Source organism: Tyto alba, unplaced genomic scaffold (assembly GCF_018691265.1).
Source record: "Tyto alba isolate M040663 unplaced genomic scaffold, T.alba_DEE_v4.0 Super-Scaffold_22, whole genome shotgun sequence".
Classification (NCBI taxonomy): Eukaryota; Metazoa; Chordata; class Aves; order Strigiformes; family Tytonidae; genus Tyto; species Tyto alba.
In genome coordinates this window covers 13,515,794-13,540,543 of record NW_024881296.1, presented here as the reverse complement: position 1 = coordinate 13,540,543, position 24,750 = coordinate 13,515,794, and the positions used below count along the sequence as shown (strand labels likewise).

The following is a 24,750-nucleotide window of genomic DNA, read 5'->3' as shown; positions in this document are numbered from 1 at the left end:
AATACGATTTTTCTCAGCTCGCATCTTATTAGCCTATGTGAGCAGACGTGAACTCAGGGTATTGGGTTTTTTCCTGTTATTTATCTTGTCCATACGTCTGTGTCACTTTTTGTTTGTGATCCCACAGGCATCAGAGAAGGGAAAGGATTCTCGCTTTGCTCTGCTGTGAGATTGAAAACTGTCCCGAGTGCCGCTTTTTTAAGGGAAAGAACTACAGGTGATGTACAGGAGATGATTCGCTGCATCCCGATGGAACTTGTGTCAATCTCAAAAATAGTTAGGGCTGACGTGGGTCATTTTTTTTTTTTTTTTCTTTACAGTGAAGAGTGCGAGACCTGATGGCTCGGGTAACGAGCAGTCTGCTGCAGTTTCCCGAGGTGACTGTTCAGGCACTTGGGGAAGATGAGACAACCCTAGATTCTGTGCTGAGCGGGAAGTTTTCTGGAGGTGAGCATTTTCCTTTAAATTTGGTCTTGGTGCAAAGATGTTATTGCCTGGAGGTTACCTGAAGCACCGGGGCACCGTAGCAACTGTGTCAGGTTGGTGCTGTTAAGATGCGTCGGGTTTGCCGAGAACAGAAAGGATGTTTTAACTATTAAACGTGTTCATATTAAAACGTTAGTGTAGCTCAGCTTTGAAACTACAGCAGCCTGCACCCATCTTGTGCCATCAGAACAATTTCCGTAAGCGTTGCTGGGTCGGTGGCCCTCCTCAAATTCTAATTCAGTAAGAGGCAGTTTTCCAAAAAGTAATAGTGTTGTTTGGGGCCGTATTGATTTGTACCAGCTCAATCTCTGTGACCGTCACATGCCGAAATGTTACAGAGGCAAACCCCCCTGGTTTTACTTTTCTAGTGTGAATAAAAACAGAAGGAGGGGGAGAAGGCTGTTGAGCGCTGCATCCGTATTTCCCAAGAATCTGACAGGACGCAGATGAGTACCCAGTGAGAGTTGCTGAAAGTGGCTGAGCAGATTAGGTCATTGACTTTCTAGGTGATCTGAAAGTAGAGCTGGGTGCCTGCCCGGATGCCTGGGCTTCTGTTTAGACCAGCTAGAGTCCACCTGCCTGACTGGAAGTGCAGTGGTTGAGTTGAGTTACTCCTTGCTTTGAGTTTGAGGAAGTTCAGTGAAACAGCACGTGTTAAATTCTTCCTGTGCTCAGCACGTGTAACAGTTTGAGTTTACTCATGTGGTGCCCATTTTAAGATAAATTCTTGCTGAAGTCTAAATCCCTGCCCAAAGTAGGCATGTGGCAAGTAAAATGAATACACTAGAAACGAATTGGTTTAGATTTGCTCTACTCAAAGTAGGCTTTAGGACTTGTATTCCCCTATGTATTTAGAGGATTCTAGCAAAACCTAGCTGAATATGGTAAACAGACTAGAGATCAATATCTCGTAATCTTTATCCCAAACAATCAGAACTCTTCAGTGCGGGAGTGACAAGTACAAATGCAAAATACCAAAGGTGTTAATTTTCAGATACATTCCTTGAGGATTTCAACGGGTGGCTTTAACTACTTGACCGGAATCGGGCGGGTTGGTCTTCCTCTGCTCGGTACTTTTACTGAAGGAAAGGGCGGTGACTGTGACTTCTCGGCAGTTTTCAGTCTTCTGCTGGACCTTTGCTTAAGTCCTCTTGCGTTTCTCTTCCAGGGAGCCATGGCCTGGCGTGGCAGGCATGTGGTCCTCAACTCCAGGCGGTGAGCTCTGTGACAGGAGCGCGGCTCTCTGCGTACCGTTTCCAGGGAGCAAATAAACAGCCTCCCACTGTGCGTGTGGTAAAGGAGTTTTCCTGGCAGAAGAGAACTGGGCTGCTGGTTGGCTTGGAAGAAGCAGAGGGAAGCGTTCTCTGTCTGTACGACCTTGGAATATCAAGAGTGGTTAAAGGCGTGGCTCTTCCAGGAAGGGTACGTGCTTTTTAATTGGAGAAACGAAGCTTTTATGTTGTTAGGTGCTGCACGATCCTGTTTCCGGAAAAGCTTTGGAGCGTCTCTTTGCAGGAGGTATTTTTTCTGTATTGCGTTAGCATTCTGTCGCTTCAGAGTATCCAGTCAAGGCAGCCTTGATCCTGGGCCTAACGGTACCATTATCTTTGGAGTTGACTGATCGTAAGGTAAGTTTTGTGGTTTTACTGCAGAGCACATAGTTACCTAACTCTCCGCTTCCACAAAAAAGGGCATTGAAAACTATGCTTTTTGGGGCAGAGTGAAAAGGGAAACCCCCCCAGTCTTTAAAGTCTCTGTAGCATACATTTCCTGAATGGTTTATTCTGTCAGAAATACTGTCTTTAACATATCTCAGAGGTCTGTAGTTGTGCTGTAAATGACTTAGACCCAGTCCCATGAGTCTCAGACAAGCAAGCCGGTGACTTCAGAGCAGAACAGATTCTTTCTGTTGCCTTAGGTTAGAAAAAAGAGCCTTTAGTAAGTTATCTGACAGACTGTTGAAAGATCAACTTTCCGTGTGTGGCCCTTGAACCTCTGATTATTGAAATTGTGTTTGTGTGGAGGGGATACAGTGTTGTGATGTTGCCAATTTTTTCTGTCTTGTATAAGCCCTGGGCTCAAATGATGTGATGACCCCTAGTCTCATTGTCTTAATGCAAACAAGAATCAGCGTAAGTTAATTGAACATCAAGGTGCATTCTGGTTTTATCCTCCCAGAATCTGCAACAAGTAAATACTTCTTTCTTACCCAGCTTTCCGTAAAGTGATTTGGCTTGACTTGCTAGAACACGGGTGGCATTTTGCTTGTTTGTTTGTAATGCTACAGTGTGATTACTAGTAGTAAGCATTTGTACTGTGGTAATTTCAGAAGATAGGAGTTGGGTTGCCGCTCCACTGTGTTAGTTTGCCTATCACCTTGAGAAATCCCGGAGTTTCAGACGGAAGGGCATGCTGTGTGCTGACATCAGCATATAATCAGTAAGCAAATGACATTTGTGGAAAATGACATTGCTTTTTATAGTTTTATTTGTTAAATCTAAGTGAACTGGGAATAGGAGAAGGAAAGGTTAAGAAGGACCATGTCACCTACCGCCTCTGTGTCTACAGAAGTGACTTGAGGTCGAATGTAGTTCTCGGTTGTATTAGGGAGTTTTTCTATAGCACGAAGAAATGCCTCAGGAGAAAATGTGAAGAAACGTTGTGGGGGAAAAGTTGGCTGTTGTGTGATGAAGGTTGTGGATTTCGGAATAAAGTCACAGCTTATTTGAGTGTTTGCTCTTACACCCTAGTGCTCTGGATTATAAGCATGTTTGGTCTGTTGCTTTCATTTTGCTTCCTATCTTTTTGCGACTAGATGAGGCAGACGGGCATAGACAGGGCAGAGGTATTGCCAGTTGGACTGTTAGCTTTGAAGTTGTGAGTGTGGGAGTAAGGGTAAGCAAAACCAAGTAGATAAAACTTGTACTTGGCCACGGTCCATAGGTTTTGAATTTCTTCGGTAACTCGTACTTCCAAATTATAAGTTACGTCATACGCGTTTTGAGTCTGCTGGAATGTTTCTCTGGTCTTCACGCTGATGATCTTTAAACGTAAAATGCAGATCTGTTCTTAACATCACCTTCCACAGTACTAACAGTCGTTACTGTTTTAAGGCTTTAATGAGCACCTTTGTTTCTGGACTCTTTTCCACGTGGGTATATCTTCTGTGGACAGCTAAGCTGTAGAGTTTAACACTAGCTTAGAGTAACTGTGGTCCAAGGTGTGAAGCCCTTAGTGTTTTAATACAGGGTATTTATAGTGACCGTATAACTGCCTTCTGGAGTAAGAGTAGGTGTGTAGTCACTCAGAGAATTAAAAAAACAAACTCTCAAGCTTCGACAGAATATTGGTGTAATTCTGTGTGTGTGTGTGTGAGCATCTCTCACTGCCCTCTGGATATACACGTGAAGCACAGCAGAAAACTCAGAGTGTCAGTGGAGTATTATTTGAATGGGATTCTTGGAAAAGCGAATCTGAATGTAAGGCATTAATTATCTAAAATTGGTTTATAATGGTTGCATGTTTCAGAACTATTGAACGGTATTTTGACAAATGTTCCTGGTCTATAGGCTTCTTCCGTAGCTGGAGTTAGCTTTTTATCCCACAAGCTGCTGTTCTTTTTGCTGCTGTTTTAGTCTGGCCTTTCAAATTTTTGTTCCCATTCACAAAAGTGCTGGTGTGCATGGAAAACTTTTTAGTTTATCTGGTTGTTACCTTTACCCTCCATGAGGACGAGCGTAAATTTTACTGAGCCAGTATCTCCCTTGAACACTGTGTAAAAATGTGTAATTCCCATGCAGATGGTGCGTCTACCATGCGACTTGACCGCTGCCTCGTGTGACTTACAGCCATGATTTATCGTAATACCTGTTTGGCAAAGGAGGTGTAGCCGGTGTCCCAGTGCCGATGGGCTGTGAGCAGTGGGAGAAGGCGATTTAGTTTTGTCTGTCTTCCTTCGGTCCCTTAATTACGGTCAAGTTTCTTGCATACGTCTGATTTTCTGTGTTTTCTTAGACTTAATTATTTCCAGGTAGCAAAGGGAGGTTGGTGAGCTGTAATAACAGAATGCGCCATGTGAGCGGAAGGTAATTCCGTTAAGTAACTGCGGGAGATCTAGTGAATGGGAAGAAGTACCAGGTGTTTGTAGAGGGCTTTATTTTATTATTATTATTTTTTCTTGATAAAATTGGATATTGTCTGTAAGCCTAATGATCCTGTATTTACCTTCTTGTTTCTGATGTGCTAATTCTGGTTTCACCTTCGAATGATTTCCGTTTAGCTTGTCAAGCAGCTTAAATACTGACTTGCACTCTCCCTGTAGGTAACTGCTGTAGAGCTCATAACTAATCACGGAGGCATCACCAGTGCGAGCGCTCGGCACCTACATCCGAGCCTGCAATGGCTCTTTGGCGTGGCAGCAGTGGCTACAGATGTTGGCCACCTACTTCTGGTTGACCTTTGCTTGGATAATTTATCTTGCAGTCAGAATGAAAGAGAAGCATCGGGTAAGCGTGCGCTTTTTAAACTTGAATTTAAAAGGAAGAAACCTGGTGTCTTTTTAACAAACAGTATGCGTGCCACTTTGCAGATACTCGTGTGCAGACATTGATGAGTGCTGATTACAGGTGGCAGTTTGACATCACCTAGTCCTGAACTGATGAAAAATGGGAGTGGCCCAGTGCTCCCGCTAATGCTGTAAACGACCCCCTCCCACCACGATCCCCATGTCCCCGTGATTCTTGCCGGTGAGCTGTAGGGATTTCACCGTCTGAGTCGGTGCAGCTGCCTGGCAGGAAGTTGTGCCGGAGGTGCCCTATTTCTTGGGAACGTTGTTCTGCTTCTCTTAGCTGACTTGGGGCAGATCTTAAGCTTGCTTTTTGAAACAAATCCGACTTTCCAAAATTCATGCATGTGGGTGAATGAGATCTCCGGTTGGTGTATTCAGATGGCATACGCTGTTCCAGCTAATACAGCAGTGGCTTTGGGAGTTGATGGCACTTCAGATAGCTTCACCGTGAAGCCCCAACTCCTGATTTCCAAAGTCCAAGCCGAATTTGTCGCTGAAGGTTACGCTTTTACCTGGTTTTGCCATACGAGGGAGAATACCCGTCCGATCGGAGAGTTCTTATGTTCTCTGAATACACAGAAGACGGCAGTAGCAAAAGAAGCGTTGCATAAATGGGTATTTTGCCTGGGCTGGTAGAATCAGGTTACCCGTGTAGTCACGTCAGTGTTGAAAATGCAACGTGAATGGCATAACACATTCATTCCTTGTGTGGTTTTGTGTGTGTAGATCTGGAAGTTGCCAGTGGAATTCCTGTGGGAGTTCCAAAGAGAAGAAAAACTGTGGCCAGAGAAGGGAGACATCTCTGTTTTCAATTACAAAATCCTTCGGGAACAGCAGTATCAACCCTGAGCTACATAAGCAGAAGCAATCATCTCGTCGTGGGTTTTTCCGATGGCTACCTGTTGTCGGGGGCAGCCTGGTCTCTCCTTCTAGCAGCGAGACAGAGCTGATTAGGAAGGACGTGCTCAACTTGGCGTCTCGTAACTTGCACAATCTGTAAACAGACTGTCACAACCCTGAAGCCAAGGACGATTTATTCCTGGAGGGCTGGTTTCGTAACTAAAGATAAGCTTGTGCTATAGAAACAAGATGTAGGAGTAGAAGTTAAACAAGAGGAAGAATGCTGTGAGCTAGCAGAAAATTAACTGCAGAAAAAGTCAAGCTGACCTTAGACATTAGCCAATTATGAGCTCAATTTTTGCAATATGTATTAGGTGATTAACCATTGTGCCAATCAGCTTAAAACACACGTCTCTCTTTGTCTGTTTGGAATATAAAAGCGGTTGTTGTGTTCAATAAAGTGGATCCTGCCTTGCATCGAGCTGGGTCTCCGTCTCTCAATCGCGGCAAATTGGTGACCCCGACGTGATTCGGGATTAAGAACCACCTATCTGCGTGGCATGCTGCGAGTCCCACAGAACTTTGAATGAGCTGCTGAAAGGAAGCAGGAGCCGGCATTAAGAATCCCTCCGGAGTTGTGAGGTGAGCTGTGGGAAACATGGGAAGTCAAGTCTCTTCCCCAGAGAGGGACGTGTACGAACTTATGAAAGCCCTTCTTAAAGAGCATGAAAAGAATCTCTCTGGGCAAGATCTTAAGGCTATGCTCAAGTGGGTACAAGTGAAAATCCCCACTGTAACTGCTTGCAGTATATTTACGACTGAGCTTTGGGATGACGTGGGGGTTAAGCTGTGGGACGCGGCTACAACAGGGAATGCTGAAGCACAGCGCATGCTCCCGTGGTGGAGGACTATCTTTGAAACTCTGAAGGCTCAGAAGACTGTTAAGAATAAAGACACTAAAGACAGGAAAGGTCTCCCGGTCGATAAGAAGACCTCGGAGCCTCTTGAGGTGGGTGCCGCCGAGTACCCCCCAGAGGATTATCCTTTTGATCCAGGACCAGTGGACCCAGAGGAGGAGCCAGATCTCTACCCTCCCGATCCCCAGGACGTATGGGCAAATATTAAACGACAAGCCTTAGAGCGCCAGATAGATAATGTGGAAGCGCGGGGGTGGTGGCGGCAGCGAAATGGCGGCGGCGGCGGCGGCGGTCGGGCGCGCAGTGCCGGCGTGGCGGCGGCGGCTGCTGTGCCTCTGTGTGTGCGCCGCGCTGCTGCTGCCGGCGGCGCGGGGCCTCACCGAGGGGCTGTACTGCGGCCGCCGGGTGTGCTACGAGGTGCTGGGCGTCAGCCGGCAGGCCAGCAAGGCGGAGATCGCCCGCGCCTACCGGCAGCTGGCCCGCAAGTACCACCCCGACCGCTACCGCGGGGAGCCGGCCGCGCTGGGCGGCGGCCCGCAGGCGGCACACGAGAAGTTCCTCGTCATCGCCACCGCCTACGAGACGCTCAAGGTGAGAGAGCGGGGACCGCCGCCGCGGCCGGAGCCGCTCCGGATGAAGAAATGCGCAAAGATTATGACTACATGTTGGATCATCCTGAAGAGTATTACAGGCATTATTATCACTACTACAGCAGGAGATTGGCACCGAAAGTGGATGTCAGAATAGTGATTCTGGTTACGGTGATCTCCCAGGCTAAATGGCCCCCACAATGGCCTCTGGCTAATGTTTCTCAGACCTTAGCAGGGATTGGGGGTGCTGGAAATAGTCACCAGAGCCTAGAGCTCATTCAGATACTGGGCCCGGAGGGGCATGTAGCCTCTGTTAAGCCCTTTGTGCTACCTGTGCCTATGATCTTATGGGGACGTGATGTACTGTCACAATGGGGAATGGCTATTCAAACGCATTTTTAGGAGGGGCCATTGAGGTGCGCGACACCCTGAAATTAACCTGGAAAACTAATACCCCTGTCTGGGTGGATCAATGGCCCCTGCCGCTAGAAAAGCTTCGCGCCCTGAAAGAATTAGTTGATGAACAGTTATCCAAAAGACATGTTGTGCCCTCTGTAAGCCCCTGGAATTCACCTGTTTTTGTGATTAAAAAACAAACTGGCAAGTGGCGCTTGCTCCATGACCTCAGAAAAATTAATGACGCTATGGAAGACATGGGGGCCCTGCAACCAGGGCTCCCTTCTCCCACAATGATCCCCCGGGACTGGTCTCTGACAGTCATTGACCTCAAGGACTGCTTTTTTAATATCCCTTTGCATCCAGAAGATTCTCCTAAATTTGCTTTTTCAGTTCCAAGCGTCAACATGCAAGCTCCATTGCAGAGATATCAGTGGGTTGTGCTACCACAAGGAATGAAAAACAGTCCCACAATATGCCAATGGTATGTAGCCAAGGTCCTTAGCCCTGTTAGAACAAAGATGCCCTGCGTTTTATTGTACCATTATATGGATGATATTCTAGTGGCAGCACAACATCACGAAGTCATGGAGGAAGCTGTAGCCCTTGTCATAACTGCTGTTAATTCAGCAGGTCTTTGTGTTGCGCCGGAAAAGGTTCAGAAAATACCACCATGGAAATATCTAGGCTGGCGCATACGGGCTCAAACTATAGTCCCACAGCCTTTACTAATTCAAGCAGATGTGAGGACTTTGCATGATGTGCAGAAGTTGTTGGGAACAATTAATTGGGTCCGACCTTTGCTAGGAATTTCCAATGCAGATTTAAGTCCTTTATTCGACCTGCTTAAGGGGAGCACAGACTTATGTTCCCCTCGCGCTCTCAACCCTGCAGCTGTTGATTCCTTACAAAAAGTTGCTACAGCTATTACCTTAAGACAGGCACATCGATATGCCCCTGAGTTACCTTTCCTTTTAATCATTTTGAATCCTGCTCGACAGCCTCATGCCTTGATATTTCAATGGGACTTGCAGGAGTCTGACCCGTTGCTTATCATTGAATGGGTATTTTTACCGAATCAACCCACGAAAACCATCTCAACACAGCATGAAATGTTTGCATCCTTGATTGTCCGTGCCAGGCGGCGCTTGTTAATGTTGTCTGGAATGGACTTCACTTGTATTTATTTGCCTATGGTCAGTGATTATTTGCAGTGGCTTCACCAACAATCGGAAGCCTTCAGTATAGCGATAGCTGGTTATACAGGCCAACTCACTTCTCACCCACCTTCTCATAAATTGTTTAATGCTAATTTCCAGCTTGTACCTAGACCAAAGAGGAGTGACCAGCCTTTGCAAGCTCTTACTGTTTTTACAGATGGATCTGGGAAGTCCCACAAATCTGTTATCCTCTGGTGGGACGACCAGCGCAAACAATGGGAATCGGATATAAAGACAGTGCCGGGTTCCCCCCAAATCGTGGAACTGACTGCCGTCGTCCGAGCCTTTAGAAAATGGTCTACACCGCTTAATATCATCACTGATTCAGCTTATGTTGCAGGGATTGTTGAACGAGCTGAGGCGTCTGTGTTACGAAATGTCTCACATTTTGCATTATTTGCTTTGTTACAGGAGCTTATTTTTCTTTTAGATTCTCGCATTCATTCCTATTTCATTATGCATGTCAGATCTCACACTTCCTTGCCTGGCTTTATAGCGGAAGGGAACCGGCAAGCTGACCTGCTTACATTACCGGTACAGGTACTGCCAGACCGCATAGCACAAGCAAAACTTAGCCACGCTTTCTTTCACCAAAATGCTGGTGGGCTTAAGCGACAATTTGGCCTTACTACTCAGCAGGCAACCAGTATAGTTGCTGTGTGTCCCGATTGTCAAAGGCACTCATTTCCTACAATAGCAGGAGGAGTTAATCCTAGAGGATTGCAAAGTTTGCAACTTTGGCAAACCGACGTCACTCATTTTTCGGAGTTTGGTCACTTAAAATATATTCACTCCTCTATTGATACCTTTTCTGGGGCATTATTTGCCTCTTGTCATACTGGCGAAAAGGCGCGCGATGTTCAACGACATCTGCTGCGTGCTTTTGCCACTTTAGGCATACCTTCTCAAATTAAAACTGACAATGGCCCTGCATATATTTCAACTGCAATTAAAAAGTTTTTGAGTTCTTGGGGGATCAACCACATTACGGGTATCCCTCATTCCCCCACGGGCCAATCCTTAATTGAACGCTCTCATCAGTCTCTAAAACGCTTATTGCAACAACAAAAAGGGGGAGTAGGGACCGTTACCCCCGAGGAACGTCTTCAGAAAGCTTTATATGTTTTTAATTTTCTGAATTGTTCTTTGATAGACAGTAATCCTCCCATAGTCCGTCATTTTAATACGAATGCTTCGCTTGAACTGCAAATCAAGCCGCCCGTGCTGATCCGAGATCCAGAAACAGGTACAGTCATGGGACCTTATCCCCTTATTACATGGGGTAGAGGTTATGCTTGTGTTTCTACAGAGAAGGGGCCTAGATGGATTCCCGCGAAGAGCGTACGACCTTTTCGTGAACCCCTGCCACAACCAACTGGAGAGGGACCGGAGTGCTCCAATCAGAATTTTGGACAGCAGACAGAAGAACTGCCCGGAAACATCACAACTGAAGAAGGAATTACATGAATAAGTATTGAGAACTGTCCATTGCAGAAATTACCTGTGGTTCATGTGAAAACTGTGACCCTTGGATTTTGTGTGAATGTTATACTTGTGCGAAAAAGTGGATTTTTGGTCTTTCAGTCAACGTTTTGCAGCCTCATTGTTCCTGCCCGGAGCTGCTGCTGGCAGAGCTTTAGCAACTCTAGACAAACTAGGCTGCTGGCTTGCAAAACAAACTAACGCTACAAGTCAGGCACTGTCTGGTCTCTTATTAGATGTGGATAGCGTTCGCCATGCTACATTACAAAATAGGGCCGCTATAGATTTTTTGCTTTTAGCTCAAGGTCATGGTTGTGAGGATTTTGACGGTATGTGTTGTATGAATCTTTCAGATCATTCTGAGTCAATTCACGCTAGTATACAGCAACTCAAAGAGGGGGTTTCCAAACTTCACCAAGAAGATAGTTGGGATTGGCTGGATAAACTGTTTGGAGGCTGGGGCCTATCAGGATGGTTGAGAAGCCTTGTAAAAATGATTGTGTATGCTTTAGTCGTTTTCATTTTTTTGTTACTTTGTTTACCCTGTTTTTTGCAGTGTGTGCAGAACCTGATAGCCAGCTCAGTGAAAAGGATCCTTGTTGTGCAACAAGAAGGGGGAGATGTCGGGGGCAGCCTGGTCTCTCCTTCTAGCAGCGAGACAGAGCTGATTAGGAAGGACGTGCTCAACTTGGCGTCTCGTAACTTGCACAATCTGTAAACAGACTGTCACAACCCTGAAGCCAAGGACGATTTATTCCTGGAGGGCTGGTTTCGTAACTAAAGATAAGCTTGTGCTATAGAAACAAGATGTAGGAGTAGAAGTTAAACAAGAGGAAGAATGCTGTGAGCTAGCAGAAAATTAACTGCAGAAAAAGTCAAGCTGACCTTAGACATTAGCCAATTATGAGCTCAATTTTTGCAATATGTATTAGGTGATTAACCATTGTGCCAATCAGCTTAAAACACACGTCTCTCTTTGTCTGTTTGGAATATAAAAGCGGTTGTTGTGTTCAATAAAGTGGATCCTGCCTTGCATCGAGCTGGGTCTCCGTCTCTCAATCGCGGCAACCTGTCACTGTGGAACATGAAAACGTTGAAGAGGGAGTAAGTAGGCCTTTACACTTGGCTGTGCCTGGCGGTGCACCGGTCTCCATGTTTTGCCTAAGGAAGGACGTTAATTACAAGAGAACTGTTTCCGGGACTGAAATTTTGCATGTAATCTTGGAAGAATGCTCAGAAATCCTCTTCTGACAGAGCTGTGAAGTCACACAAGGCCCGAGCGGACCGCCTTCTCCCCAGTGGACCGGGATTGTTTTCCTTACTGTGCCTGTGGATTGAGGCATTGTGGAAAGCGTGCTTCTTTGGGTTATGGCAAGCAGTTAGGACGTGATAGAGCTGATTTTTATCAGACAGTTTCTTCTTTCGGTGGCATTTGGTGAAACCAGGAAATGTGTGTATTTCGATGAAACAGATCTTAGAAATGCTTTTTCTGAAGAAGTTACTGCAATTAGGGCATGCATTGAAAGGCATAATTATGTTGCTAGTGTGATTTTGGTGGTGATATTCTTTAAAGTGTCCCGGATGATACTAGTGAGACATGAAGAATCAATAGCTGGTCTGTGCCTGAAAACATATTCTTTCTTACGTGTCAGCCTCGACCGAAACAGGGGAGTGAGCCATTCTGAGGCAGCAATGCACGTGAATGAGAGTTTGCGTGGAACACTTGGAGATGAGAATAAGGGACATGTGAACTCACGAGGAATAGAAAAATTAAGAGATGATTTTAAATCTGCCAGAGAGCAATCTCGCTCGAAATATTTGTCCAAATTCGGGTAGGGATTCACTTCAGCAAATCTGCAGTGCCTCTCCGGAAACTGTTGGATGCCTAAATAGACAGTGGAGGGATAATTAGACGGCAAGAAGCGACTGTGAAGGTACAGATAAGGTTCAGAAGTCTGGAAGAAAGGGGCTTTACGTAGTCCAAGTAAAGAAACGAGGAACTACTTCTGTTTGGCACTGGTTTACATTTGTTCAGAAGATACGCTGCGTTTTAAGTTCAATCTTGAAGTAGGCTACAGCAGCCAGAACAGTCATTTGCCTGGCAGCTGCAGTAATCGTCTGTGTTCCTCCCCCTCAGGCAGAGAAGGGCATAAACCCAGGCTGTTCCATTGGATGGACAGTAATTTCCTCACCCTTTGACAGTTGCATAAAAAGTAGTTGCTTCCTTGACTCACTTGTTTGAGAGGGAATTATGACCTCTGTACTTTGAGGATAAGCACAGAAGGTGCTCTTTTCTCAGGAGATGCTTCTAGCCCTCTACAAACTGTTAGGGCCAGTAGGATCACCTCTTAATTTCTTTTCTTTTCTTTTTCTTTTAAATTTCTTTAAACCTGTAGGGACCACTCTCAGCTTGCAGGAGGAAGGATTCCTGTCTATGCTGTCACTTTTCAAGAGCCTGAAAAGGATCCTCGCAACTGTTGCTACTTGTGGGCTGTTCAGTCTACCCAAGAAAGGTGAATAAACACTTACTATAAGCCACTGATTATTTTTTTTTTTTCAATATTTGTCCGCATACAGTTGATATATACGTGCATATATGTTTCGTTTGTTCAGCTGTGCAGACGATTCTCTCAGGTACGGAAGCCGTTAAGCTTATAATGCAACCTTGTCAGGATTTAGCAGAAGTGAAGAGGGACCTACTGGTTCCTGCCTCCCGAAAGGAGGCAAAGCAACAGCGGCTGTATTGTTGTGCTCGCTTTCTTAAACGCTTACTTTGTTTCTTGATGACTGCTTCATGATTTCTTTGATATTCGCACCGTGGTATGAAACTGCCGCTGAAAGGAGCCGAGGCTGCAGACCTGGAACACTAAACGTGCCGCTACCGCAGCCTGCTGCCCCGGAAGGAGGGAGGTGACAGTATTGCCTGTCACCTCGTGCCAGCTTCAGCAGCCTCTGGAGCCTTCACGAGCCGGTTCAGCTCACCTGGCACAAAACGCTCACTGTTGAGCAGAGAGGGCGATGGTTTCCTGCCGGGCTAATGAATCAGATCAGAAGGTGGAAGGGTGCAGCGTATGCAAGAGAGGGACGGGAAGTTTGGTGGGGAGGGGAGGGGAGGGGAGAAAGAAAGACCTCTCTCTTTCAGCATCAGCAAGCTACTTGATCAGCCCAGCTGTCCAGAGAGTGTCTATCTTTTTGGGTGTGACTGTAAAGCAGTTTTGCTGGAGAACGCTTCACGGTGAAGAACCGTTTCCAAGAAACGTTAGTCCATACAGCATATTAAAGCTTTCAGACTGCATGGTTGGCATTTGTCCCCAAAGCTGTTAGTGCCAGCATTTCCTCCTTTGTGTTTTAGCCGCTAAATGTGACCGGTTGTCATGTTTTGGGCAGTGGGTTTTTCTTTTCAGCAAGAGCATGCTATTAAGAAGGCTTTGGTCTAGCTCTGATGAGGTGATGACAAGGACTATAAAGCAGCTTTGTAATCACATGTCATAATTTGTACCTTTTTCAGTGAAGGTGACGCTGTGAGTTTACATCTGTTGCAGTTACTATTTCATGAGAGAAAACGCCTGGCATCAGGACAGGTCATGTACGAGGTAAGACGTGCACGTATGTCAAAAGCTGAAAACAGTAATTTCCTCTTCGTGAGTAGCAGTTGAGTTGGCTGGGCTAATACTTGCCGTCAAAACTCAGAGCTGACTAAAAAAAAAATGTTTTGCCGAGTCTTCTTGGGCGTGGCCTTTGTCCGTACTTCTTGAGAACAAGTCATACAACTTCACACTGCAGTGTCGTGTGTTCCAACTAGATTCGTCTGCAAAGAGCCCATATACATGCAACTCCCGAAGAGGCAGCAGCTTTTCCAAATAAAATTCTTCTTAACTGAAGATGTGAGTAGCACCAGATTTCACCTCAGAGAGCTGAGGTCCTTCAGCAGCCTTTAAGAATGGGTCTACTAGAAATTCTGCTTGGCACCGTTTTTAAAAAAGCACACCAAAGGATTGAATAATGTTGTTGTGTTTGTGACCTGAGAAAGCTGTGGTGTAATTACTGTAAGACTTCCTGACCCTCTGCAGACTGTCCAATCAGTAGTACATTCACAGGCTTCCAGCAGGTGTCAGGCACCAGTCTCTGGGTTTGAGATATTTTACTCCCTCTGCTTCCCTGTGCTGAGTGCTGTGGAAGATTGAAACAGGAACCAATCTCGGGAGGGAGTTGAAGAAGGAACTAAACAGCTGGAGCCTCCGGGGAGAAAAGATGGGTTCTTCAGCTCGCTTCCAGATGAGCCGTGTAGCTTCGTACTGAGACCTGATGATACCTACTGCCCCCCAAAACAACTCCCAAGCCCCCCTCCCCAAACCCCAAAGATGCATTAAGCCAGGCCCTGTGCTCGACGGTGGACACTTTCAGTCTCAGAATACTTCCTTGTAGTCAGAGATTGGTCAGTACCACATGGCTCTCTGCCTATATGACTGGCTGAGTCAAGATCCTTGTCCATCTTCCATGGCAGAAAGTGTAAGAGTTGTTCCCGATTGCCAGGCCAAGTTTGAGTAAACAAAGAGGAAGCTAGCGTTGACCCTCGTTCATTGAATAGAATTCAGAGGAAGTTGAAAGACTTGTGTCTACTACAGCAGTGCTTTACTTTCCAGGAATCAGACTTGAGGCTATGAGACAGTGCAACTGACTTCTTACCATGGTAAAAAGTCACAAATAGGAGTTTTGGAACATGTGGCACTGTAGTTTTGTAAATAAGCATCAGAGTTGTGTCTCCACTGCCTTCAGGGCTGGTTTAAGCCTGTGCTCAAGCAATTAATGTAACGGAATGTTGAAGTTATGCTTACAAAGATCATTTTTATGCCATCTCGGGAGTTGGTAAATCTAGTGCCCCCAGGCGTGGCCATGCAGCACATCTTGGCCCTTGTCCTACACAGTGCCTGCGGCTGGACAGAGTATAGAGGCTCTGCTTTCATATCCGAGTCTGACCAGCGCATCTCGTTTGAAAACTGTCCTTGTAGTTTACTGGTCCACAAAGTAATTACTTAACACCTTCCATACAGCGGAGTTGCTCAGCTTAGATTTGCTTGCCCCAGTGGAAAATGTAAAATACAGTGGTTTGCTTCAGAAGGTGTCTCAGGCAGGAACTGGTATCTTCTTTCCCTTCCCCTCTGCCCCAACTCTGTGGCTGTTCATAGATGAATAAGAGAGGAAATTGATAGCCGTTCAAATTAATCTCCAAAAGGCTTATGGAGTTTGAGGACTTTATCTGATGCAACGGTCTTTTGGAATGATGGACTTCTCATTCTGGACAACATCATTTATTATAAACTGGTTTTAGTGATCGTTCCTTCTGTAATGAAAACGGGATCGGTTGCTTGGGCTTCATGCTAGTTTTTCAAAGAGGTGGTTTTGGCTTCTCTACTCTGCACGTGTCTGGTGGTGTCTGTTATTGCAGAAGTTACTTGATAAAATAGAATGAACTGTGCGTGCTTCAGAGCATAATTCAGCATTTTTCTTTTCAGTAATGAAAGACCCTTTTTTTTTTTTTTTTTTAAAGCCAGCCTTGATACTTATTAGTAGTATTTCCTAGAACGGTTAAGAGGAGGTTTGTCTCTTCTCAGATTAGGTGATTTAGGTGTATCATATCAAATCCTATGGGAGTGTACTGTGTCGTACCAGTTCATTTTAGAGCTCTGAAAGTTTAGGAAACTTCGGTAGAGTGTGGTACAATTGATTGTTGTGTTGGTTTTTCCTTGGTGGTAGTATTTTGTGTGTTAGGTGGGAGGGGGTGTTGGTGAGTTGTTTTTTTGTTTTTGTTTTTGTTTTTGTTTTAAATTGTAGAGCTGCTATTTGTCAATACACACAATGATGTGTTGCATGGTAGACAGCCTGAACAAATTCTGTATTTGGAAAGACAGTATTTCAATTAATGCTTCCCTAGGAAAAGGTGGTATCAGAGGTTCAGCACAATCCTGCTGGGGTTTCGGTATATCTCAAAGTAGTTTGCTGGCTCTGTAGTAATTCATGATCCTAAACGCCTTGGCCGCGTGCCTCCCACATCCTCTCTGCTTCCCCTTTTGCTGGTGGCCGTGCTTGATGAAGGAACCGGGGGATATTTCACCCATTAGTGTGACAAGATTAGAGGAGGAGCTGGTAAAAGCTTATGTGGTTTGAAAGGAGACGGTTACTCGGTAAGAAGTCCTCACAGCTACTACAGAGGGATGTGTTTTCGCTCTGGTGGTGTGCCAGTAGATAACACCTCTTGACAGAGCTTCAGCTGCTGTAGTGCCAAGACTTCTCTAACATCCTCAGTCCTGTAATCAAGAGCAAAGAGCTTTGCATGCGTATGTATCGCCTGATTTCAGATACCTCTTTGTAGATCTGTCCTCCGGTTTGTAAAGAAACCCTGGTGTTGCAAGGATTTCTGCAAAACATGATTAGAACCGAATAATGATAGGGGAATGCTAAATTTTGAAAATGTGCAAAGCCTTTACAGCCAAAGATACCCCTTAGGATTTGACGCTTGATTCTCTTGCGTGCCAGATGTTGTTTCTGTTTGCCATCAGAAAGAAGCTCATGGGAAATACACAGTATAAGGTGCATATTATGTTACATTCTGGTACATAGATTCTTTCATATCGCCAAAGTGACCTTTTGTCTCTCCTTTTTTCCCCAGGGTTTGGAATACTGTGACGAAAGGTTCAGTTTAGATCTCACGTGTGGAGTCTTTCCCTGGAGAGGGCCGACCGGCAATACCAAATTTCTGAGCTGCCAGACTGTAGAAAAATTTCCCAAGCCGGTTGACGGAGAGGATAGCGTTAATGAAGGTTTGTTCTGATGTCCGTGCTTGGTTATTCTAAAAAAGTAGTTTGGGAATCTAAGCAGTGAATGTTGTTCTGTACCCACAGAAAGTCAGAAAGTCTTGAGTATCTGTAGAGACGAGCTTGTTGGGCTTATTTAAATAGACAAAAGGGTTGCTTGAGTTTTGTGGGACTTCCTTAAGGGGGAAATTGGGGTTTATTTTGTGCTTGCTGACATGCTATAGCACTGTATAGTAGGGCCATCTCTGCAACGTTTGTCAGTCATTTTATTCCTCCAGCTGTCTTCTTGGAAAAAGAAGATCATTCTCTGCGTTGCTTAGGAATGTGATCTGAATATTTTTTTTTTCCCTGTTCACACCTATGTCTGTATCTGCACCCAGCTGGCGGCCACTCACAAGTGGTGTTCCCCAGGCCTCAGCATTGGGGCCAGTTCTGTTTAAGATCTGTATCAGCGATCTGGATGAGGGGATCGAGTGCACTTGGGTCACAACAACCCCACGCAACGCTACAGGCTTGGGGCAGAGTGGCTGGAGAGCTGCCCAGCGGGAAAGGACCTGGGGGTGTCGGTCGGCAGCCGGCTGAATGTGAGCCAGAGGTGTGCCCAGGTGGCCAAGGCGGCCAAGAGCATCCTGGCTTGTATCAGCAATAGTGTGGCCAGCAGGACTGGGGCAGTGACCGTCCCCCGGTACGCAGCCCCGGTGAGGCCGCACCTTGAAGTTGAAGGTTCTGGAGAACAAGTCTTAGGAGGAGCGACTGAGGGAGCAGGGGTTGTTTAGCCAGGAGAAAAGGAGGCTGAGGGGAGAGCTTGTCGCTCTCTACAGCTACTTGAAAGGAGGTGGGAGCAGGGTCGGGGTTGGTCTCTTCTCCCAGGTGTCATGGATGGGTATACTAACATGGTAATAGTTTGGCAGCAAATTGAGATTTATTAATGAGTAGCAGCACTTAATCATTAACCACCTGAATGATTTACAAAATAATTCAGTAAAATACGTTATGATTAAAATAGTGACTTAACTGTACAGATTCAAAAATGACAAGAATCGCAATGACTTACTGTGTGGTATCCTAAATCTATCTCTCCATCTCTCTATCTCTCTCTCTATCTCTCTCTCTCTATCCGTATACCTATCTGTCTGTCTATCTGTCTGTCTGTCTATCGATCTATCTACGTATCTATCTATCTATCTAAGTACATATGTTTATTCATAAACACAAGATGTACAAACACACAGACAGACAAAAATATTTGGATCCAGTGAAATATGTATGTACCCACACTCGTAAAAACAACTGTGTATACCCAAACACATAGATAAGTAGAGAGGCGGGTGAAGAAAAGCTAGCCTACGGTTAAAATTTCCCTCTTCTCAAGCTTAGAGCAAATACTTGCAAAGCATCATCATTCCTCAACAGCCAATAACTGAGACCCGAGGGGGGCGACTTTGCCCAGCCCATCATTGGCTTCGACAGCAGACGGTGCCTCGAGGAGTTGATAGCTGAGAGGCGTCCCAACTCAGGGGAGATGCTGGTCACAGGCCCACTGCGATCCAGGAGAAGAGCTCAGAGGGTCTCACCTGGGGTCACTGTTTATGGGCTCCAGGATAACTGACTTTCGTTAGGGACTTTTCCACTCCGGCCCAGCTCCCATGATGAGCTATTTGGGTGTTTTCCACCAGTTGCGCAGGCCCAGAACTTGCTGGATGCGCAGTGCTGTTATTGCCCTCCCTCGGCCACTTGCCAGGTACAGAGGTACTAGTCTGTCAGGAGGTGATGGACTGTTACTCCTGCTCCCAGGTGATAGGGAGAGCAGGATCCAGGATGCAGCGGTAGCTTTCCTTGACCATGTACACAGTTAAAACTCTTATGGTGTCTTTCATTATCTTGCAGTAATTAAATATACCTCTCTGGGTTTACAAATCCAGTTACGCTCTGACCATATCTTCGAGCCTGCTGCAGTGATAACTTGCATAGCCGTTTGTTTTGACTGCGTTAGTCACCTTCCCCCGCTTCTTACGGGCCTTGACTTCTGTCTGGTGTCACAAAGACACTTGCATGACCTTTCTAGGCTATTTCTGCTGATTGTCTTTGACTTAGTCCTGAAGCGGCAACTTCCGTGTCTTTTGTGATGCCATCCTCGAGCAACGGTGTGTCAAAATCTAATCAAAGCACCTTTGGATTTTCTCCACTTGTGCCATGTTTCTGAGAGGAGTGCCTTCTAAAAACCTGTTGGAAACAAAAAAGAACACCACTCCCCCAACACCCCCAAGAAAACCAAAAAAAACCCAAACGGCAACAAAAAAAACCCCTTTCTGCCTCCTTTTTCTGAAGTATGAGGCATGGAAAAAATACCTGTAACTTTTGTTTCTGTATTTGTTTTGTGTGATAATTGTGTTCTTTCGGTGCGGACATGCAGGAGAGGAGCTGTTCTGAAAATGTGTGGTTGAGACAAAGCTGGAAATTAGTAATGCTGGCTAAGTGATACAAGTGTATACGATGACTATTTGTGTGCTTTCTAAAAGAAGCAGTGTCTGTGTTCCTAGCATATTTTTTTTTTGCTCAGCTGTTCATCTAGCTAAATGTCTTGTTCAACTCTTAATGCGTGGCAAACTTAATAAGCTACTAATTATGTATCTGATTTGGCTTGGAACGGATACAATCCGAACAAGAAAAAGGGGCAGGATGCCTGGAACCTGTCACAGAGGTGTTTGCTACTCCGTGAATTGTTTTTCTTATTCTTAGTCAGTGTTGTTTTTGCATGAGTGGTAGAACAGAATTAAACCAAACTAGGAAGCGGTGCTTTAAAAATATCGGATACGGCATGTTTTCTACAAATAAGAAACAACGTCTTGTCTTTTACAGTAATATCTCCTGAGACCAGTGTATCAGTCTTCAGCTGGCAAGTGAATACGTATGGTGAGGGAAAGCCATCTACTTACTTGGGTGTATTTGACATTAACCGCTGGTATCACGCTCAAATGCCAGATTCACTGAGGTAGATTTTTCTTAGCTTCTTTTCAGTGTCCCCCCAGATAATTCATCTGAAAGTTGGCATTTAGCTTATGCACTTGTTTTCTTTAAGGCCGGAAGAACTCCTTCACGACTGCCCCTATTTTGCGCTGTGGTCACTGGATACTGGACTAAGTATGACTTCTCCAAGCCTCGTTTTGGATATTCGAGTACGTGAGCAGAGTCTCTGTCGCGGAGTGCCTCCTTCCTATCCACCACCTGATCAGTTTTTTAATCCAAGCTCCTATAATTTTGGTAGGTATTTCACTGCTTTTTATAGTGATAAGCTCAAACTGAGGTCAGATGACATGAAATAGTTCTCTTGTTCTCTGTCACTCGAAAACCAAACCCAAACCCCCAAACCCCCAGCTCCCACAAACCCAACTCAAATTACGTTGCACTAAGGTGGGATTTAAAATTGTGAAACACATCCGAGAGTGTGCTGAGTTTTGGGGTTTGGTGCTTTTATGATAGAGCCTGCGAAGAGGTGATGGTTATAAAATGAAATGACTTTGAACTGAAGCTCAAAGCACAGCACCTCGATTGCGCTAGAGATGAAAGTTCTAGACGCAGTAATTATTTTTTTAAAAAGTCTGTAAGTGATCTGGTGAGGAAGATGGGCACTGAGATCTGTCTTTCCAGATACTGCTGTTTAAAAACTGTAAACTGGTCATAACGTAACTGTGAGCGTATGGAAGCTTGTCAAATGTTGGTTGTTTCTGCAGATGGTACGTGCTTGCTGAACTCCGGAGTTGTCCATATGACTTGCACCAGCTTCCAGAAGGAGGTGATCATTTACCGAATCTTTATTGAGAATGTGAAGAGATGGACCTTTTCCAAGTTTTCTCCTGCACTGCTTTCACTGTCAGAGATGGGTTTATGCTCGTCCTGCCCATCCACACGCATAATTGCAGTTGTACCCTGCCAGTTTTATGCAAATGAGAATGTTTTCAGTCTGCTCTTGGAACTGTAAAGTGAGCACTGCCTCCTGATGAAGCGCGATCCGAGACTGAACGTCTAGAAGGGAATACAACGTTGCTCTAGGAGCAAGAACAAAAGCGTTCCTAAGAAGAAAGCTGTTTCTTCTCTATTACCCTTCAGTCGCACTGCCTGTGTAGTCTTGAGTTAGGGTTTTGATCCCTGGTCTGCTTGAAAAAGGAGGACAGAATGGAGAAAGTGAAAAACTGTGTTTGAGAAGTATTTGAGAAGAAATTTTTTTTTTTTTTTTCCCGACCCTGGCCAAATTCTAACTTCCAAGCCAGGGCACAGCTTGTGGCAAATAATTTTGAATTAAGTTTCAGCTCACTACGTATTGCCAACATAAATCAGCCTCTGCACAGAGAGGCTTATAAAGGCTCATGCAAAGCGTGATTTGAAGTTGTGTGTTAGTTTTAGCTTGTACAGAAAGTAATTTGTGTCAGTGTTCAGGGAAAAAGAAAGGCCCGTGTTTTGACAGAGAAGGGAGAAAATACTTAAGCATTGCAAGGGCCAATATTTTGTTTTACAGGATTTTTTTTAGAAACTGTAACTGCTAGTTTGGCTGCCGTCCTTACGACTCTACGTAGTAATGCTTACTCGGATTGCTAACGCAAAGCATATTGCTGATGTGAGCTTCCCGAGAGTCTAAGTGAACAATTATCCTATTTCTCTTAGTGGTTAGCCAGACCCTTAGTGACTGAATAATACTGCTGTCTTAATCTGTAGTTTTTGATTGACGTTTCAGACCTTGAATTTTTTGAAGAAATCTGGTCCTTTAATACGTGAAGCCATTCATGATAGCTGCAAGAGGTGTCTTGCAGCTGGCTGTCTGTCTCCCAGGCCAGCTGATGTCCAGCCACCCAGTTTGGGTCAGGTGTCTGCCTATGAGGGAATCAAGGGGGAAATACATCCATCTTGCCTGACAGGGCTGTAGAGGCTACAAGACGTGGTAACCTGATGTTCCCATTATTTGCGAGTTGCACTGAGCTGCAGGTGTTGGCTTTAGTCAGCAGAAGTGATAGTACTCTTAGATCCAAACTAGGGAGTTTGACGGGGAACAGCCCTGATAGGCCTGTCTCTAGAGACCCGTCTATAAATTCTGTGCCACAGATACGCGCAAGGAAGCGTGCAGGCCGTGCTGGTCATGCGCAACACAAAGCATCTTTGCCTCAGACCCCCCGTGGCCCCCGTCGGTGTCTCCGAGCGTTGGGCTCAGTGCAGCAGCTGACGACGGGGGGGTCTCACTGGGATGCGAGCTGTTGCAAACATCAGCTGGCTGCACCAGACATGATCACCTGCTCCCAAGGAAGTGGGCTGTGGTAAACAATTACTGCTGCCAGCTCCAGTACAGCCGGCACGTCGTCCCGTAACTTCATGAATGACTTGCTGCTGTTCTGTGCAGTGCACTCGCTGTAATTAGTTAACTGCTTTACGCTTTTTATTCATCAGAATGATCGCCATCCTCGCTTCAGAGAGGGGGCATGTGCCAGAAAGTCTGAATTACGCCCATATCGGAAGATCCTTCCTAGAGTTCAAAGGCAGCTGGCTGCAGAGAGAGCCAGGCCTTACCATTTGCCTTCGTCGGCCTTAAGAGGAGGTAATTTTTAGCACGGGGAATACAGCGGTCAAGAAACGCTCACTTTGATAACACAAGGCTGATAGGTTTTCCCTTGTGCTTTACAGTTGCGAGACCAAAGCCAGTATCAAGAGCAAGAAAACCAGCCAATTCAGGATATCTGGATATCATAGCAACTTTCATGAGTAATGTGTTATCCAGAATTGGAGCAGCATGGGCAGGAAATGAGCAGAAAACCTTTTCCTCACGATATGATAGGTAAGCAGCCTTTTCACAAAGTTCAGTTTTGAGCTACGTGTGTGGAGAGGAATAGCGAAAAATCCATTTGGATTATGTTAGTATTCTGGAAGGAAGGTGTACCTGAATAAACTTTGATTGGCTTTTTTGTAATCAGTTCATCCAAAGTAATATTTGGAGAGAGACTTTTTCGGCTATGATAATCTTATTTAGGCCAAGACCTATACTGACACGATGGTAAATGTGTTTTCAAGAATTTAAGACAGCTGAAACTAGAACTGTGGTTGCCACCAAGCTCTCGGTGTACTGCTTTTGAGACACTTGGTTATGTGGCCAAACAGGGATCTTTGACCGCTTCCTGCCCAGTGTCTGCTTCGTTTCTGCCTTTCCTTCTTAACATCGGGCGGAATTGTAACGAGCGGAAAAGAGGCTGGTGGTTGTCAGATGATTTTCCTTCAGGGGCGATGGTCAAATAAACCTGAATTCCGGTATGTTTGGACTTCAGGGGAGTGAAAGTCAGTTACCTTTCCCTGTTTGTTCTAGTGCTAGAGCTGCAGAGCCACCAGCCGTACCTCGTCCTCTCCCTGAGGCAGAGTTGCAGTGTGGTTTTTGGGACACTAGGGACACAAATATCAGTATATGTTGGGGGGGTTTTTTGTCTTCCCTTTACAAAAACCACCTGCATGTTATTGACTGTGAGGTTTTGTTGGCTTTTTTTTTTGTATTTTAATAAAGGTAACCAACGATGATATAGCACTGCCTGGGGATTCATGGGAGCATCATCATGGAATGGCGGAGGATGCATCGTCTGAGACTAGAGATAAGGCAACTGTGCTTACTCTGAGCAATCCTGAGGAGGATCGTGCTGAAGTGGAAGCGTTTTCAAAAAGCATACCTGGAGATGGTTTGGAGAAAATGGATGTCAGCAAAGAAAACAGCAACTTCTCTGCCCGTTCAGACCAAACTACTTTGGAGTATCACGATGCAAAATCACCTGGCGGTTTTTCATCTGTTCCCATGTGCCGAATCGCAAATAGCTTAGCTGTTGATTTCTGGTGGCGAAAAAACAAGCTACAGGCAGCAGCCAGCCCGTGTTTTCTCATGAGTTGATAGGCAGTGCTTTTCACCTCTTAGTCTAGGCCAATCTGAAAATACTATGAAATTGTAGACTCTCAAGTAAGAAGGTAGCAGTTTTTTCTTATTTTGTTGGTACTTTTGTCTTCTGTGCAAAACTTGCAGGTTTCCAATCCAGGAATGCTTTTTTTTTTCTCGGCAAAGTAGTCCAGGTAACGAGTCTCTTGGATGTGCTTGGAGATAAATGTTCTGTGGTTCCTGTTGAATTCAAGCCGTTCCTAAAATAAAATGTGTTTTTCAAAGCCCTCTGCCGTGTGGATGACCAGTATGCGAGGGAGAGGGAAAAATGCAAGTTACAGTTACCGACGTGTCCGTTGGTTCAGGTCGCTTCCTCCTTGGCTGTGTATCCCCTGGCATAGTTTAAGAGCAGGCTTATCCCACAGCAGTCCTTGCTGTGGTGTGCCTTGCTGTTCAACTTGGCTTAAATGCAGACAAAAGCAGGAGCTATCGCTGGGTGACCGATCGCTTGCCTTTTGGTGCTACAACCGTATTTTCAGTACACAGAGAAG

The 24,750-nt window shown here is 45.4% G+C and overlaps 2 protein-coding genes across 2 annotated transcripts; both read left to right on the top strand.

Moving 5' to 3' along the window:
• Positions 1–1,677: 1,677 nt before the first annotated feature.
• Positions 1,678–24,487, top strand: LOC122153718 (protein ELYS-like; the record flags this gene model as incomplete). Its single annotated transcript, XM_042795902.1, has 12 exons — positions 1,678–1,908; positions 4,808–4,991; positions 5,780–5,950; positions 11,566–11,602; positions 12,895–13,011; positions 14,007–14,091; positions 17,166–17,316; positions 20,170–20,302; positions 20,390–20,571; positions 21,042–21,103; positions 22,744–22,891; positions 22,978–24,487. Coding segments are annotated over 12 exons (1,656 nt in total), but the record flags the coding sequence as incomplete, so codon positions are not given.
• LOC122153717 (dnaJ homolog subfamily C member 25-like) lies at positions 6,513–8,004 on the top strand. The gene is made up of 2 exons (XM_042795901.1): positions 6,513–6,535; positions 6,949–8,004. The coding sequence occupies exon 2, from the start codon at positions 7,048–7,050 to the stop codon at positions 7,555–7,557; it is 510 nt and encodes a 169-aa protein (XP_042651835.1). The 5' UTR covers positions 6,513–6,535; positions 6,949–7,047; the 3' UTR covers positions 7,558–8,004.
• Positions 24,488–24,750: the final 263 nt, after the last annotated feature.

Bases quoted from the DNA above. Each gene is read 5' to 3' on its own strand.
- LOC122153717 (XM_042795901.1), top strand. From the start codon at position 7,048: ATGTGGAAGCGCGGGGGTGGTGGCGGCAGCGAAATGGCGGCGGCGGCG.